The sequence below is a fragment of the Medicago sativa genome, chromosome 2 (genome assembly GCF_051527215.1).
Source record: "Medicago sativa cultivar Bolivia chromosome 2, Bolivia_mono, whole genome shotgun sequence".
NCBI lineage: Eukaryota > Viridiplantae > Streptophyta > Magnoliopsida > Fabales > Fabaceae > Medicago > Medicago sativa.
In genome coordinates, this window is record NC_140750.1 from 76,053,696 (window position 1) to 76,070,148 (window position 16,453).

General features: G+C 35.4%; 1 protein-coding gene across 1 annotated transcript; it reads right to left on the reverse strand.

Annotated features, from left to right (window-relative positions):
* LOC146950822 (uncharacterized) lies at positions 1–15,223 on the reverse strand. Its single transcript, XM_085746794.1, has 14 exons — positions 15,116–15,223; positions 13,216–13,766; positions 12,046–12,901; positions 10,536–10,587; positions 10,179–10,253; positions 9,827–10,093; positions 8,114–8,317; positions 6,127–7,039; positions 5,446–5,466; positions 5,223–5,344; positions 4,948–5,049; positions 1,998–4,151; positions 1,687–1,900; positions 1–892 (listed from the first exon to the last, which is right to left on the reverse strand). The coding sequence occupies exons 2-14, from the start codon at positions 13,733–13,735 to the stop codon at positions 246–248; spliced, it is 6,147 nt and encodes a 2,048-aa protein (XP_085602920.1). The 5' UTR covers positions 13,736–13,766; positions 15,116–15,223; the 3' UTR covers positions 1–245.
* Between the last annotated feature and the right edge of the window lie 1,230 nt (positions 15,224–16,453).

A 16,453-nucleotide genomic window follows, 5' to 3' on the forward strand; every position in this document is an offset into this window, starting at 1 on the left:
TAACATTTAATCCAATATAAAATAAATTTTTAAATACGATTACAGTATAGATCACTGCAGAGCCAGTTAACGATTCACAGTGCTTCCTTCTGTCATTCATTAATTAATAATTTGTTAGATAAATATCGGAATATCAATGAGCTTAAAGATGAAGCTGCCCTTGATTAACTATATACATTTTACTATCAATAATTAAATGCAAACAGTTAGCGCAGTAAAAATAAAAATTCAAGACATTGCCCTGGTCACTCGTCATCTGATAAACATACTAAATTCTGAGATGCAGCTTGATGCGACGAGTTAGCCACCACACTACTGCTATTGGGCCCAGATCTGGATAAGTTAGCGGGAGCCACATCTGACAAACGTGAAATAATATTTGGGGGTGTTATAGTAGATTGACTGCTAAAATTCCCAAGTAAGGCTGACCTGCCTGCACTGTCAGGCCGGCGTCCCATTTGTGGATTAGACTGATAGCTTGGCGGTCTTGGCCAAGGCGAGACATGAGCATATGAGGGAGAAGTTGCTCGAAGATTACTAGCTGCTGTCTGACTTGGAATCCCACGTTGAAGAGGATTGAAACTGGAGGGCGGAGCAGATATTGAAGGTCTAGAAGAATGGAGATGTGGAGCAGGGGCACGTATCTCACCACCTTGAATATCTCGGGCAATTGAAGACCTAGTAGTGTTTATGAGGGGTGGTCTTGCAGAGGAACTGGAGAAAGTTCCCGACATATTGTAACCAGGTGGTAGCATGTGCTGTGAGTTAGGAGCAATGGAGGGACTTGGCAGACTGGCCGCAGGAGACTCACCGGAAGAAGAACCAGAAACCAAGAATGGACGAGTAGCAGCTTGTTGTCTCGAAAGTTGATGCAAATGCTGTGGAAGTGAATCTGAAATTGAGATGGTGGTTAGAAAAATATGTGAAACAGAAAACTCAGTGCTGCAAGTCATCCACAATTAGTGATATGTATGCCTGCTGCTGAATAGAATTAGTAAACAAGACATGAATGCTGACACACTATGCATAAGAGCACATATTTAAGTACGTAAATTTGTCACCACAACAAAACTGCATATATAATTTAGTTTAAAAGTTGACCTTAAAAAATAAATAAGAGAAGCACGTTATTATCCTTGGCAAGAATTCTTCTAAAAAGCTTTAGAAGTATCTACCAACTCAGGCTTATTCCTTAGTTTGAAACTTGATCAGTCAAGAAAAAAACACAGATGGACAGGAAAAATAAATAAGACACCAACCAACACGAAACATGGTTGGAAACTTTCAAAGATTGTATTTGTTAGGTAAGCTGAAATAAGTATAGTATGGTAAAATGAACTAATATTTGCAATAAAATTCATAAGTACAAAGCATCTAATTAATACAAAAATAGAAATGCGACAAAATCAATGATGAAATGTGATTGAAAAAGTAAATATGGTTTTCAATCAAACAACCAATATCGGTGTCAATCAATGCATGGGATGTACACGACTTCAAAAGATACATATGGTCTTTGCTATGAATATTTTTCATTTTAAATGGCCAATGTTGGTATAGTCAGTAAATTGTTAGTATTAAGCTGAGAACGGGGTCCATGCTATGAACAGTGTTTATTAAAAATAAGCCAAGTCAAAGCTGTAAAAGCAATACTAAAACTTAGATGTCTATGAAAAGCAAACATACCATGCTGCACTCCTGATGCACCAGATACTTTAAGATCCAAACATTTAGACTTAAAAGCGTTTGCCAAGATCTTATTCACATAAACCGTGTTAAGATTTATATCCAGTGTCTTCTTTGTTTGCTGAAATTCAACTTCAATCTCCTGAAATTTAACATCATACTTTCTTCGGAGCTCTGCCAATTCCTTTTCAAAATCAGATTTCAACCGCAATTTCTGCTCCAACAAGAATAATATTTTAGTAATCAGAAAAGATAGAAACCTAGAATAAGTATCATCAGAGTACGATAATATGAGCAAACCAGAAACTAACCGTGTCTTCATGGTTTTTCGAAGATTGCTCTATTACTTTTTGTATTCTTTCAAATTCAATGTTCAGCGGATCATAGGACAAATGTTGAAGCCTTCTGGAAGATGAAGGGGGTGTAGATTGAATTGGATGATTATTCATCTCCAAAGGATTTGACAAATTTCTTCTGTAGCCAGACTGTGCTCTTACTCTACTGGCTGTACGCGAATCAAGATCAGAATTTGAGATAGGGTGCACAGCAACTTGATTTGAATGTAAACCAAGTGCCGAGTTTGAGTGTGACTGCCCAACATCTTTGTTTGGAACCACAGAAGTTGGCTCAGAATGATGAGTGGGGAGACTATGTACGCTGTTCAGCTGATGTTCATCTTCAGTTGCTAAATGAACATCAGAAAAACCTGACATAGCCAAGTTGGAAGATGGCTCTGCAGCAGCTAATTGATGCACCTGCTTTGAAGGCACTGTGATTTGATTGGCTGGTACAACATCGGCTGAACTAGATGCCACTTGAACTTGTTCCGAAGAATTTTGCGTTGCCCCATCTGAATTCTTGTCAGCAGCAGACTTCACAGATGGCAATTCCTTCCCTTGTCCTAGAGGCTCCATGACATTAACTGGTCTAGGTACTGGAGCACTGGTCACAGTTCCATGTACTCCTCCCTCCCGGTCATCTGTGGTACTATTATCTACCAGCATAGCATTTGTTGAAGGCTCCATATGACACTCAGCAACTGCATGACTATTTTCTGGCTCCATAACAGGAACATCTCCATCAGGTATTTGTTGCTCCAAAGGTGGATTTGAAAGGGAAATTTTATCTTGACAACCGGTTAAACTAACAGCTTGACAAGGCTTTGATGATAAAACATCATCTACAACTGGCACATCTATTGAAACTCTGTCGGATATTTGATCCATAGATGAAGGCGGGTTCAGTTGAGTTGCATTCTGCAGCTGACAATCAGTAAAATTGTCCGTCGCAGGCATTTCAACTTGTACCTGTCTTTCTGAGATGCTTACAGAGTCCCCTTTATCAGTAGTTTCTTGCAATTCAACTGGAATTTGCCCTTCTACGCCTGATGAACCTCTATCTGAACATTGGTGCTCTATATGTGTGGCATTCTCATAATCTGGCAGGCTCGTGGTACCTAAATTAGACCTCTCACAACCATCTCGAGAGTCATGTCCAAAATTTTCAGACCTATTAGTTTCATCTGTCATGCTTGTAGCACCATCAGAATTCTGCCCTCTCGAATGGGAATGTTTAGAGATAATGTTTTCCTGACTCACATATTGATTTTCAGTCATATTATGGTCCTCACTTCCAGAGATTGGTTGATCATTTGGAACCAAAATGTCCATTTCATTAGCCCTGTCATGCTTGACCAGAGAATTTTGTAGTTCAACAGTTTTACCAACTGAAGGGGAATTGGTTTCAGTAACCATAGCCCCAGCCTCTATCATGGATTCAACCACATTATCACACATCTGCGAGTAATCAATCCCAGTCCCAGGTCCCTTTGAAGCAACTATGTTTAGTAATTCATTCTTTGCCCAAGACTTCACTTCTTCCACCCAAGATGCTTCCCAGACTTGATACTTTCGTATATGTTCTGAGTGTTCGTCCTCAAGTTCCTTGAGTCTTGTTTCATGCTCACATTTCAGTTCTTCAATCCTTTTTTGATGGTCAACATTCAAAATATTAAGTGTTTCTGTTCTTACCACCTCATTAGGATAGCAGGATCGAGTCATAGCTAACTGTATTTTGTATGTTCTCTCCAATTCAGCCTTTTCATCCTCATTCACCACTCTCAACCTATGTTTCTCTTCCTGGTACATAAGGCGTACCTTGTTCAGCATTTTTACAAACTTTTTCTGAATTTTTTTAATGCTTTTGGACAAATCTTTTTTGAACAATTCAACCTCTTGTACTACTTCTGTACATGAAACTCCGTCCAATGATTTAGAAACTTTCGGAGAAGAATTATCATTACAAGTGCCTGTACGATATACAAATATTTTCTTCAAACACTGCAGAAAAGAATAACTATAGTCCACCTCTGCTTGCTTACAGTCAAAATTCAAATGTTCTTTTGAAAGAGCAAGAATAGTCTTCTGGTCAACTTTGTGCTTTAGCAAAGAAGCAGCAGCCCTAACCTGAAATTTGAACAATACAAGGAGGGGGGATTATCAGTCCTACTTATACATACTATGCTATTATGAAATATGTGCATTTACAGGAGGTAGGAAATAAATTCCTGTAGTACTTTACAAGCCTATTTTACATAGAAAATATCAAAATTGCGATAAGAAAATGGTTTGGCAGTTAGATTCTCTCCGTTTCAAAAGGAATAAGAGACATGAGAAAAAAAGTGGAAGTTCCATAATAATGAGAAATATTAAACAGCAGGGGAAAATATCAACAAAAAAAAATATTTCTTATATATTATCTTCCACAAGATGATGACAAAACAACTACAAGCCAAGTTTATTTCATAATAATATTTATGTCCTGCACTGATGACAATGAGGTTGAGTCTAGCCACCTTATAAACGACCTCACTAAACTACCCAGAGACACGAATGTCAGTTGAAAAAAAATTTCAAGGCATACATGCAGCTAACTATCCAGATCAAGTACAAACAAAAAATGGCTTTAATGGTTGGCTTGCAACAGAAAAATGTCAAATATGCCAAAAATTAACAAATTGATTATTAGATTTTCCCAAAAATAAATAAATGAAGCACATAGTACACAAAATTAGGAAGGCTAGATAGGATACACCGAAATCAAATTCCAGAAAATACTACTGCTTGAAAGGAAAAGCTAGCCCAAATCGTAACAAGAATCACATAAGACAAATAATATGGAAACAATCAAGAATAAATAAACAAACAAACAAAAGTCTAATTTTTTTCAAGCAATCAAAAGCTAAGAAAGAAATATTCTGACCAGAGATATTTGAAAAGACTGTATTGAAACAGATTCCCAATTGAAATGATGCTTGTTCGTAACATACTCAAGAAAATTGTCAACCACATTCCTGACATTATCCTGCATTACCAAATATGTGTCACCATAACATCAAATCAAATTCCAACTTACAATAGAGCTCAGATTTCATTAGCACAAACAATCTGGTTATTAGAATGCAATCTTGGCAACGGACCAAAGCAGGAAAATAAACAGCAAGAAAAACTAAACAAAGAGAAAAACATGCTGCATACTGGAAGAAGAAGAACTTCACAGAGCTTTGTGATCTGTGGCTTCAGCGAAAGATGTAAGCTCCTCAGCTCATCATGGACTTTGCCGTTTTTCCCGGATTCAACATCATTACCCTGAGGTTTATCTGGCATATGATCAAGCAAACAAAGTGAGTAAGGACTATAATTCACATTGAATTGCTACACCAACACATAGTTGAACTAGGAAAGAATTGAGTGACTTTACCCACTAGATCTCCAAAGGTTCCTGCAAAAGTAAATTACTGGCTTCAGAAGATATCATAAACATATCAAAGATAATTCTTACTGTTAGTTAACCTCATTAAGGGCATGTTGGTTAATCAAAATAAATGTCATTTTGATAGAAATAAATTAGAGATGTTAAGAAAAAGCTGATTTATGTTTGTTCACAAATAAAAAAAAAATATTTTTAACTCGTCTAGATACAATAACATAGAAGTGCTTGGGGCACATTTATTCCACAAAAACTACACCAAATGACAAAAAAAAAAAAACATTTTCAAGAAAAATTACATTTTTTGGGTCTTGCTAACCATTGCCCTTGGGGCACTGGGTAAGGAATCTACAAATAGAAATTTTGTCTTGGAAATATAAGATGTTACTTTTGATAGAGTAATAATTATACAACTTTTTCATGAAAACTTACTTGTTTTGGATGCTTAACCATTGCCCATGGGGCACTGGTTAGCATTCTCCTTTTTTTAATACAGCAGGTTTTAATGATAATTCTTAAGTATATATCGTATTCTAATGTGAATATTATTAATAACTTTGAACATATTCTTCCTTTAAAATAGGTGATCTTTTTCACAAAATAAGCTAAAACAAATCAATCTACAACAATAAAAGATCATAACAAAGTTTAAGTAACAAACCAGACACTAACCTGCCTTGATTCCATTGGGTAACTTTTCACCTACAGATTTTGATGAAGGCTGATCAACATTAGTGTTGCTTACTTTCAAGCGCTTCTTTGCTGTGCCTTCATTCACATGGTCGGTCCCACCTGCCAAATTATTAAAAGGCTGAACTCTCCTCCGGCTCCGCTGAGATGAACCACATGAGTACTTCCATTGAAACTGTCTCCCCACCAACAGATTATTCCAAAACGTTTGTGGTACCTCTTCATCCGGCGACCTAAATTCCTGCTCACCAAACAAAGGAGAATTTGCAAGGTAGGCTCCTCCATGTTGCTGGACTTTCAATAAAATTGAGCAGTTGCTTGTGTCAGAATCTTCACCAACATCAGCTAGACAGGATGAGAACTGTGAAACTGTTTCTTCCAGCAGTGGTTTTAGATTTGACGTGGAAGTTGCACCGTCATGGAAAACTCTCAACTCGTCAAAAAGATGAACTGCGCCCCACATCAAGAGAGTATGACTGAGACCCCGACTTGAAGATTGACAGTTGATGTCCAGGGTCTTACCTTGCCTAGAGAGAATCAAAGCTTTCTCTTCAACAGTGAAAGGTGAATATAAACGGAATGTTTTGATCGATTCAAACTGTGAATCAAGTGTCAACTTCTGAAGGGATCTTATATCATTCATCGGGTTCCAGTCACTGTCAAATATAATAATAGCGCCAATTGATGACAATTTTATGCTAGGATGGCAGGCACTTGTTTCCATCAAAAAGAAAAATCGCTTGTTATTCTTGTCGTTAAATATCTTCGTGGCAGCTTGCTTCTTGGAAGCCGTAAGACAATTATCAATTCTTTCATACGAATCTTCGCCAAATCTTTGTCGCAGGAAGTCATCCAAAATATCTACTATTGAAGTCTTTCCAGAAACTCCAATTGGCTGCAAATTCAATAACAATTTCTTATAACTCAATGACCTGGTTTTTCTCAAAGTGCATAAACACACAACATAAAAGAAAGCAGGGTATGACATTCCCTAAGCAGTAACCAACACACATACACCAGTACAATGAGAAAATTAGAAAGTGGCCATGACAATTAAAAAAAAACTCCATGCCTCTGTGCATTTGATTTGCTAAAAAAAGAATAACTAGACAATACAAAAATACTTGTTTTATTTTTTGAAAATCGGCATGGGACAAAACAAATCAAAGATAATAGATGGGGAAAAAGTACGTATTTGTTTCTCAAGAAAATCAAGGGATAACTTCTAGTCCCTTCCACAACTTAAAAAAAACTATTTCCACTTCTTGATGGCATTCATCCTCAAGTCTCCTTCTCTCCATCAATGGCTCAACCTTTCTCCATCCCTCTTCCCCTCCTCTACTCAAAACAGTTAGTGTTGTACGATGACAACCAAACAACAAAGAGAATCAAAAGTTATACCATGACCTGATTACTCTTGAAGAGTCTTGTTTATTAATACTAAAAACATGTTTCTAAGCTTTCTACAACAATCTTAAAAGAAAACTTGAACAGTGAGACCTCTCTCGAATTCTCTTACTCTAATAAATGAAACTTTAACTCTCTCTCAGACACACACAACACACAACAAATCCGTCCTTAACAAAAGGTGGGGTCAACTGCATGGATCAAATGATGCCATAATGCTCTATCTTAGATCATATCTTTAACCAAATCATTGACATCTAATCATGTTGTAGTCAGAATCACGAGTCGACTCACAACGAGACCACAATGTTGCTGCCTCTGAGTGTGACTACAATGTGCTCATGCAAGACCAGGATCACAAGTCGTGTGGGCACGGCGGAACCGCCTCATAGAACCATAAAATCGAAGGTGAGTTACCAAGTCGCATCCTACTGGGCACGTGGGTCAAGTACGTGACCCGGTAATAGAAAAACACAATAGTGTTTTTCAGGTCAGCAACTTTATGAAGTATGGAAAGATACCTGTAGTCAATATATGGAAATATAGTCTGCAAAATACATACCTGAAAAAGTATGAGTGCCCTTAATTTATTTTTTCTCAACTCTGTGAGCATTGAATCAAGTAGTTGAAGCTTGCCACTTGCTTTTATTCCAACATTCAGATATGCAACGGCTTTTTCTTTTTGACTCGGATACTCAACTTCTTCAAGGCCCTTTAGTAGTAAAGGTTGCAGGGATTCTTCAATAATATAGGGATGATTACAACACTGTCAAGAGATACAACAGCCAGTAAACGAAACCGTTACGAAAATTCATAGCCACTTCACAGCTGTGGAGTTAATTGAAAGAGTAAAGGAGCACCATATCAACTACTAAAAAGTAGAGAAATACTCGGATGGAAACACATCTAAGACTTAACTCTTCCAAACAACTAATTAAAACACATTAAAAAAAATTAAAAAAAATGTTAAATCAAAACATGGAAACCTTTTTTTTTCTCTCTCCCATCAACAATTAAAATGAGAAATACTGATTTTTTTTTGGCAAAAAGGGGCTAAAAACCCCAAATTTTAAAATCAAAATATACGGTAAGCAATGGTTAAAGCAAATTATAGCAATAGAACAATGCTCGTGTGGGCTGAAGAGTGTGTTGCGTAGGAAGTACCATATATAAAGATATCACACTCAGGCACAATATTTTGGTATAGAGATTATGGGAATGGTTATGGGCACCCATTTGCATGTGAAGCCGTAGCTGATGGGCATGAAGTGAACTGTGATTTTTCAGAGTTTGATTAAGGATGATTTCGGTAGGAAGATGATTTGATTTCCAAGTAAGTAGTGCTGTTTTTTTACTGAATAGCAGTGTCTGTTTTTTATTTAACGCATGAAACAGATCTGGGTGAAACCCCCAAAACAACGAGAGAGAGAGAGAGAGAGAGAGAGAGAGAGAGAGAGAGAGAAGGACCTTCCTGATTTTCATTCGTTGTAGATTTTAAGTTTTTTTAATGTTACTTACAAGTCAAATTATCATTCGTTGTGTGTGAAGATTGTGTTATGTGCAATTCTATAGAAGAATTCCTCTAAAAAATATACAGGGTTGTTTACCAAATTCGCTCTAGTTTTTAGTTAGGGAGACCAAATTAACTTCGGAGCAAGATTTCTTTATACGCATAATAATTAAAATAGATTCAATTTAACCACATGAATCCAAACCTATTTCGATCACTGATCGATGAATCTTAGATAGTAGATCTAACTAAAACAAATAAAATCTCACTACTAGGCAATGTGAGATTTGTACTTTTCTCGAGTACCACCTCACTCAGGGGTCTTATGCCTTATGCCTGATCAATTTGGGTGGCAATCTAGAATAGGTTCCGATTTTATCTAAACTCAACGTCTCAGCCCTACAAAACTTGCTCGCAAGGTGAGGATTGTCAAAGTTGGATAAAGTCTATTTAGGTCATACCACTAGGTGAAATAGGACGTTTTCCAATAATGAATCGTGCATGTCAAAGATTGATTAAAACTGCTATGTAATATTTAAAATTATTAAAAAATATGAAAGGATAAAATTTAAATATTTTACATGATACTACTAGAGAATTATGATCAATTTATTGATAACCATCTAATCTAATAATAAAGGAAAATTAACCAATATATTGTACTAACCAAATGCGGCGGAATGAAACAGCTAGAATCTAAAGCAAATATATATGATCTTTGATATTATGCAATCTATGCAAATAATTCAAAAAGTGCAAACTAACCTTCCGGATTGAAATAAGGACATCACGAATGGCCCCAACACTATCAATCTTTGGCGACGAGCAAAGAAATGAAGCATTTGAAAGTAAAGTATTACAATACTGCTCAAGCTGCACATTAGATATCTGTACAGGAACCCAATACTCAACCAACTTATAGGAGTCCGACTTGCATCTGTTTGCAATATCACTTGACACTTTCTCCTTCGGATGAACAACACTTCGACCATCAAGAAGAGCATGAATATTTTTGTCTTCCACAGTGCTACCCTGAAATCCCAGTAGAATTAAATAGGCAACAAAACACATTTGAGTTGAGGGATAAGGCCAAACCTATACATCCAAAGAAACAAACCTTAAGGTGTCCAGTTCCACTTGCGTGGTCGCTCTTATCCTTCTGCTGCACGGTTTCCTCAATGACATCTATGTCCTGAAGCCAATGAAAAGATACAAAGAAATAAGAGACTTACCACAAATGAACAGAAATAAATGTACATAGATACATGTTGCTAATTTTGATTTAAGGGAACAGATTCTATGCCTGGGCACCAGAGGGCTGTTGATTAATTATTAACCAGCAATCTATCATTAGTGCATTGTAAGCCCTTTTGTAACAAATTTTAAGTAAATTGGGGGGGGGGGGGGGGGGGGGGGGGGGGGGGGGGGGCGGGGGGGGATGTGGATAAAATAAAATAAAATAAATACACCCAACCTCAGTTGCACATGGGTTACGCGACTCCTCGGCTGTAGGATTAAAATCCAACCTGCAAAGTAAAGAACCAATCACTTAGACCTGAAAACGCCTAATACGTCAAAGTGCCAATGAACAGATCAACAGATAAAGGGTAAATGATATTATTCCTAGCAAAATATTTCGCCCATATATTTACATTTTTATATGTAAATATAGTAAATGAGTAGCTCTGGCCTTGAAAAGTTACAAAAGTTGGCTAACACTCGACAAAATTATCCAACTTGAAAAACATTTTTGTAATTCATTGCATAATTGAATCTGTAAGTCTTCTTTTGCCTGGTTCATTATAATATGTGTGTGAGCGCACGCATGAGGACCTAACCATACTGAGTCAACTTTAAGGATCAAATACTTTGCTATATTTATTGATGATTGTTGAAGTTATTTGATTCTTGATTTCCTTGTTTATTTAGGACCAAGTCTATCTATCCCTATAAGTAAGGATTAGAGTTTAGTCCTTCGTATCATGTTATTATCAAGTTTTTATCAGTAGTTATCTAGCTCTTATTATTTCTCTTCTCCATTCGTTTAAATTACCTATGTAACGAACTTGGTGCATATGATTGATCTATCATCTATATGCTCTAGCTTGAGGGAGAGTGGTAGAGATAATGGATATTCTATGGGATTGCCATGGTAGTAAGAGCATCCATAGTGGAACTCCCGTTTAGGTTCTTCAACGGGTCCCGTATGTACACATCACTCATTTTATAATAAATACTTAATAAGCACCCAGTCTCTCCAACCCATCACCTCAAAAAATTATTCAATTAGCAAGTGATAACTGATAACTGAAGTGATTAAATGCACCCTAAGGTGCATGTTGCTAAAATAAGGGCAACCTGGTGCACTAAAGCTCCCACATAAGCAGGGTCCGGGAAGGGGTCCCGCCATACTCGGTAAATATTCCATAAAAAGTAGTTGGTGTATTCTGGCAAATCATATATATATATATATATATATATATATATATATGCTTCCTCTTTTTTTTCTCTTTCTCAACTTTGTAACCAAATATAGTATTAACAAGGACTTTGCAATCAATAGAGTTGCAGATGACTTGTGCAAAAGGAGAAATAACTTTCATATTAGCTCGCAAGAATAAACAATAGGCCGACACCATCCAAACAAACATGTTGAGTAAAAAATAATCAAAAAGGACAAAAGGTGGTTAATATGATATATCAAGCAGCATGTGTGATATGAATGATTCAATAGAAGAACTTTGTAACATGACCATGAATTTGAATATTAAATAGAGAAGACAGAAATGTGTATATGAGCTTTATAGTCACAAAAAAAAAAAAAAAAAAAAAAAAAATCAGACGGTTTGATATAGAGGAAGGGAACATTATTAAAGCCAAACCTCATAAAAATAAATAAAACAACAGAACACACCAAAAAATTGAACAATGAATTCTTATGTCGCTAGATTTGATACCATTTACTGCCATTTAACAACAAGTACCTTATTCGTTTGGAACATGACTCGTTGCCACCTAGTTTTGAAGGGAGAGCATCAGGGATCAAGTTGCTTCTGTCTCCTTTAGATAATGAGGAAGGAACATTTGAATCAATGTCCACTGTGATTGCCTTTCTCTTAGAAGGTGCTAATTTTTCACCCCCACCAAGACCAGCATTGTTACTGACCAAGTCATCATCATTGAATGCAGAATCTCCTGACACTAATGTTGGTAATGTCTCCTCTTCGCAGCAATCAGGCTGTCCTCTTCTGGGCACCACACTAGTCTCATAAGTTGGGGTGTTAGATGGTATAAATGAACCAGGAGTCGCACAATTTTCTGCTAAATCTGTCATAGGCCCACTCAACCTAGAGTTAACTCTGGTCTCTTTTGCTTTGGCATCTTCAGATGTCAGTGTACCATTCTTTGAGACTTCTTTATTATCTGAACAACTTCCTTTAGATAACTCATCAATCTTGGCTCCAATACTGTTGTCAGCTTTGCTTTGGCACCTTGGCTCGTCGGTCCTAGAGTCAACTCTGGTTTCTTTTGCTTTCCCATCTTCAAATGGAAGTGTACCATTCTTCGAGACTTCTTCATTGTCTGAACAACTTCCTTTAGACAACTCATCAATCTTGGCTCCACTACTATTGTCACCTTTGCTTTGGCACCTTTTATCGCCAATCCTAGAGTCAACTGTGGTCTCTTTTGCTGTGGCATCTTCCGATGGCAGTGTACCGTTCTTCGATACTTCTTTGTTATCTGAACAACTTCCTTTAGATAACTCGTCAATCTTGGCTCCACTACTGTTGTCACCTTCCTGATTTGGCTTGCTAATATTATCAGAATTCCCAAGGCAATCTGAAAATCAAGCAATCAAAAAATGGATAATTTAAATAATAGCTAACAATAATTAGCATGCCTTACTCGAAAAAAAATGTCCACTTCTAATAAATTTGATATGTAAAGAAAACCAACCCAACCAGCGATTAGGAGAAACCCCTGTGCTAGCTTCATTTAACTACTTTCTTCTAACATAACAATGCACTTAACGTTAACCATCAAATTAACATCGATTTGTGTTACATTTGGATTTGGATAAGTAACAAAACTCGTGCCTGAGTGAACAAGAAAGTTGGCAAAAAAGAATGACATTATACAAAACACCAAAGTACCTTTCTTTGGTTGTGTAAAGAGAGACCGATACATCAGGGCGGTCATTTTCTTTCTTTTCACTTGGGAACTTTCCACGTTGTGTTCCTCATTTTCATTCACTTCCTTGGCTTCAAATGTCAATTGCTTCACACTCTTCTCTTTTTGTAGCTTCTGTCTCGAAATTGAACCAAGAGACCCTGCACTTTTAGAATCTGAAGGACCAGAAAAAGAATGGTTCCTAGTTTTGCCAGATCTCGTCAAAGGACTTGGCGTTGGTGTTTTCATTTTCTCGACCCTTACAGACTTCCTTCTGGTTTCAGGAGCTGGCAGTGTTCCCTTCTCTACATGCTCAGACTTCTGAGTACTTGAAGAGGTTCCAATTATCTTTGATGGTTTTTCTCTAGAAGACTTTCTAATACCAGCTGTATCCGATACATTGGGATGTGCTTTTATTTTTGCTTTCTCGCTGCTTCGGGTCACCCTCCCATTATTATTTTCTTCATCCTTGGCCTTTTGACTAGAACGAGTACTTTTTACCATTGGCTTAAATAAAAAATTTGACTTTTGAAATCTACAAAATAATAAATTTGATCAGTATAAAGACAACAAAAACCAACATACAATACGCAGATATCATTTTGCATGTAGAAAATTTCGTCAAGATTAAGTATACACCATAGTACCAACTACAAAGGAATGTGTACTATATACTCCCTCCGTCCCTATATGTAACCACCCTTTCCCTCTAATAAAAGGGTGTTTACATATAAGGACGGAGGGAGTATAATCAATGCAATCAAAAAACTAATCACTATTCAGTGAGATATTGTTACAAACAATAAACTGATAACAATAATAACAGTATTTGCCACTGGTAAAAGAAGATTTTAATTTGGTTTTCCTCAATATTTTCTCAAGTTACTCAAGGGGAGGACATCAGTCTCAAAAACAAACACAACAAACATAAATGAACAAGTGTACATCTCCAAAGAATATATCAATCTCCATAACAAAAAAAACTCCAACCTAATTACATGAATCCTTCAAACACAAATCAACAGCAAATAATAAATTCTAGGTTTGGTTCAACTTTTGGAAGAGCCAAAATTGATTCTAGAGGTGTAGAATTGATTTTAACATGTTTGGTTCACTAAAGTAGTAGAATTCATTCTGCCTCCATAATTGATTTTATTTGAACCTAAAAATTATAGCTTCTGATTCTAAAATTGATTTTTACACTTAAATTCATGTTCAAACATATAAATCATTTTACCTTCAACTCAATTTTACATAATCAATTCACCCATAACTAAATTTTCTCACTGAATAACCAAGCATACATAAAGTAAAAACAAAATTAGAACATTGTGACATACACATTATATTAAAATTCAAGGTTAAATATATTTTTAGTCACTATAAATTTAGTGTATTTTGTTTTTAGTCCCTGAATCTACTCTATAGTCCCGCAAAATACAAAACCACGTGTTTTTAGTCCCTCTGTAGGAAGAGACTAAAACTACATTGTTTTTAATTTGCACGACTAAAAAGTGGATACGAACACTAAAAACGAAATTATAGATATTCACCGGCACTAAAAACATATTTAACCCTAAAAAATAATATCATGCAATTGTTTCAAATCATCTCATTGAAAATTAGCATCATCAACAACAATATTGCATAGTTCATAGAAATTTCAAATTTAATGCTTCAAATAGCAATCACATAAACAAAACGGTGAATGTATGTAGAAAAATTGACGGAATTCGATTCAATCTATCAATGTAATTTCGAAGCAAAACGAATACGGAAACAACCCTAAATCAGTGATAGAAGAAATCAGAGAAACGTTAACCTTATAGAGAGAGAAAGCGTAATTAACAAGTAGATTTAGAGAGAGAGAGAGAGAGGAAAAACCTGAATCTGACAATCACTGCATGGATTGTAACGGAATCGGAAATCTGACAGACGAAGAACAATTCAGGGTCGGTTTTGGTATCAGAGAGTTACTTATGGTGTTATTTTCATTGAGAAAAGGGTTAAATATATTTATATATACTCATTAAGATTAAGTATTTCCAAATCATATATTACCATTGATATAAAAAGTAAATAATATTTCTTAATTAAAAATTGGGTTAATTATGTTTTTGGTCCCTACAAAATTGCGACCTTGTAAGTTTAGTCCTTACTTAATTTTAATATCATTTTTAATCCCTACAAAAAATTTCTGTACTCAATATTAATCCTTACTCAATCCAAATTTGTTTAATTTATGCTTAAACTCTTAAGTTTTTCAACAATTTTTTACAGGCGTGTTAAGAACGTTATTAAAAGGTCCTCCGAAAAAAATCACGCAAAAATTTGATTTCCACGTCCATATTTTTGTTACTTATATCTTAAACTTTTGTCGTTTTAAAAAATTCAGATTTAATTTATTTCATGTTAAAAAATTATAGATTTTAGTAAATGAACCTTTCATAGTGTTCTAAACTTGTATAAAAAGAATCGTTAAAAATTTAAGAGTTTAAGGATAATTAAACAAAATTTATTTTAGCAGGGACTAAAATTATAAGTAAATTTTTTTTGTAGGGATTAAAAAAGCTATTAAAATTAAGTAAGGACTAAACTTAGAAGGTCGCCATTTTATAGGGACCAAAAACATATTTAACCCTTAAAAATTTACTCCTCAGAAGGGAAAAAAATCACACTTATTGAAAACTAAAATATAAAAATTTGGAGCATAATTTTTTGTGTTTTCATTGGAATAAGTTTTATGGGAAGATGTAAAAACAATTTTCATTGATTATTGGTTATGGAGAAAATGAAAGAGAAAGAAAATTGAATGTAATTTGCATTTAATTTCATGAGAATAAACAAAAGTTTTTCTTGGATCCTTCAAAAAAAAAAGTTTTTCTTGGAAAAAATGGTTTTTAAAAATTAAAAAATAAATAAATAAGATGAAAGTTTGTCTTTCTAGCTTACATTTTGGGACAAAGAAAGTGAGAAATAATAGACGAAAAAGGTTTGATTATTTATTATTTTTGATTAAGCGAGAAATAATAGACGAAAAAACAAATTAAAAAATTTTCTGCCTAAACAGCATAGAGGTGTATGCAGACATTATATTATCTAATTGATCAAGAGGAGGAGTTGAAATTTACATCTTCAAGTAGTCGATATTGTAGCACTGAACCTAGTCAATCAATCGGCACATTTATAGTTTTCTCTTAGGTATGAGGAAAAGATACCACA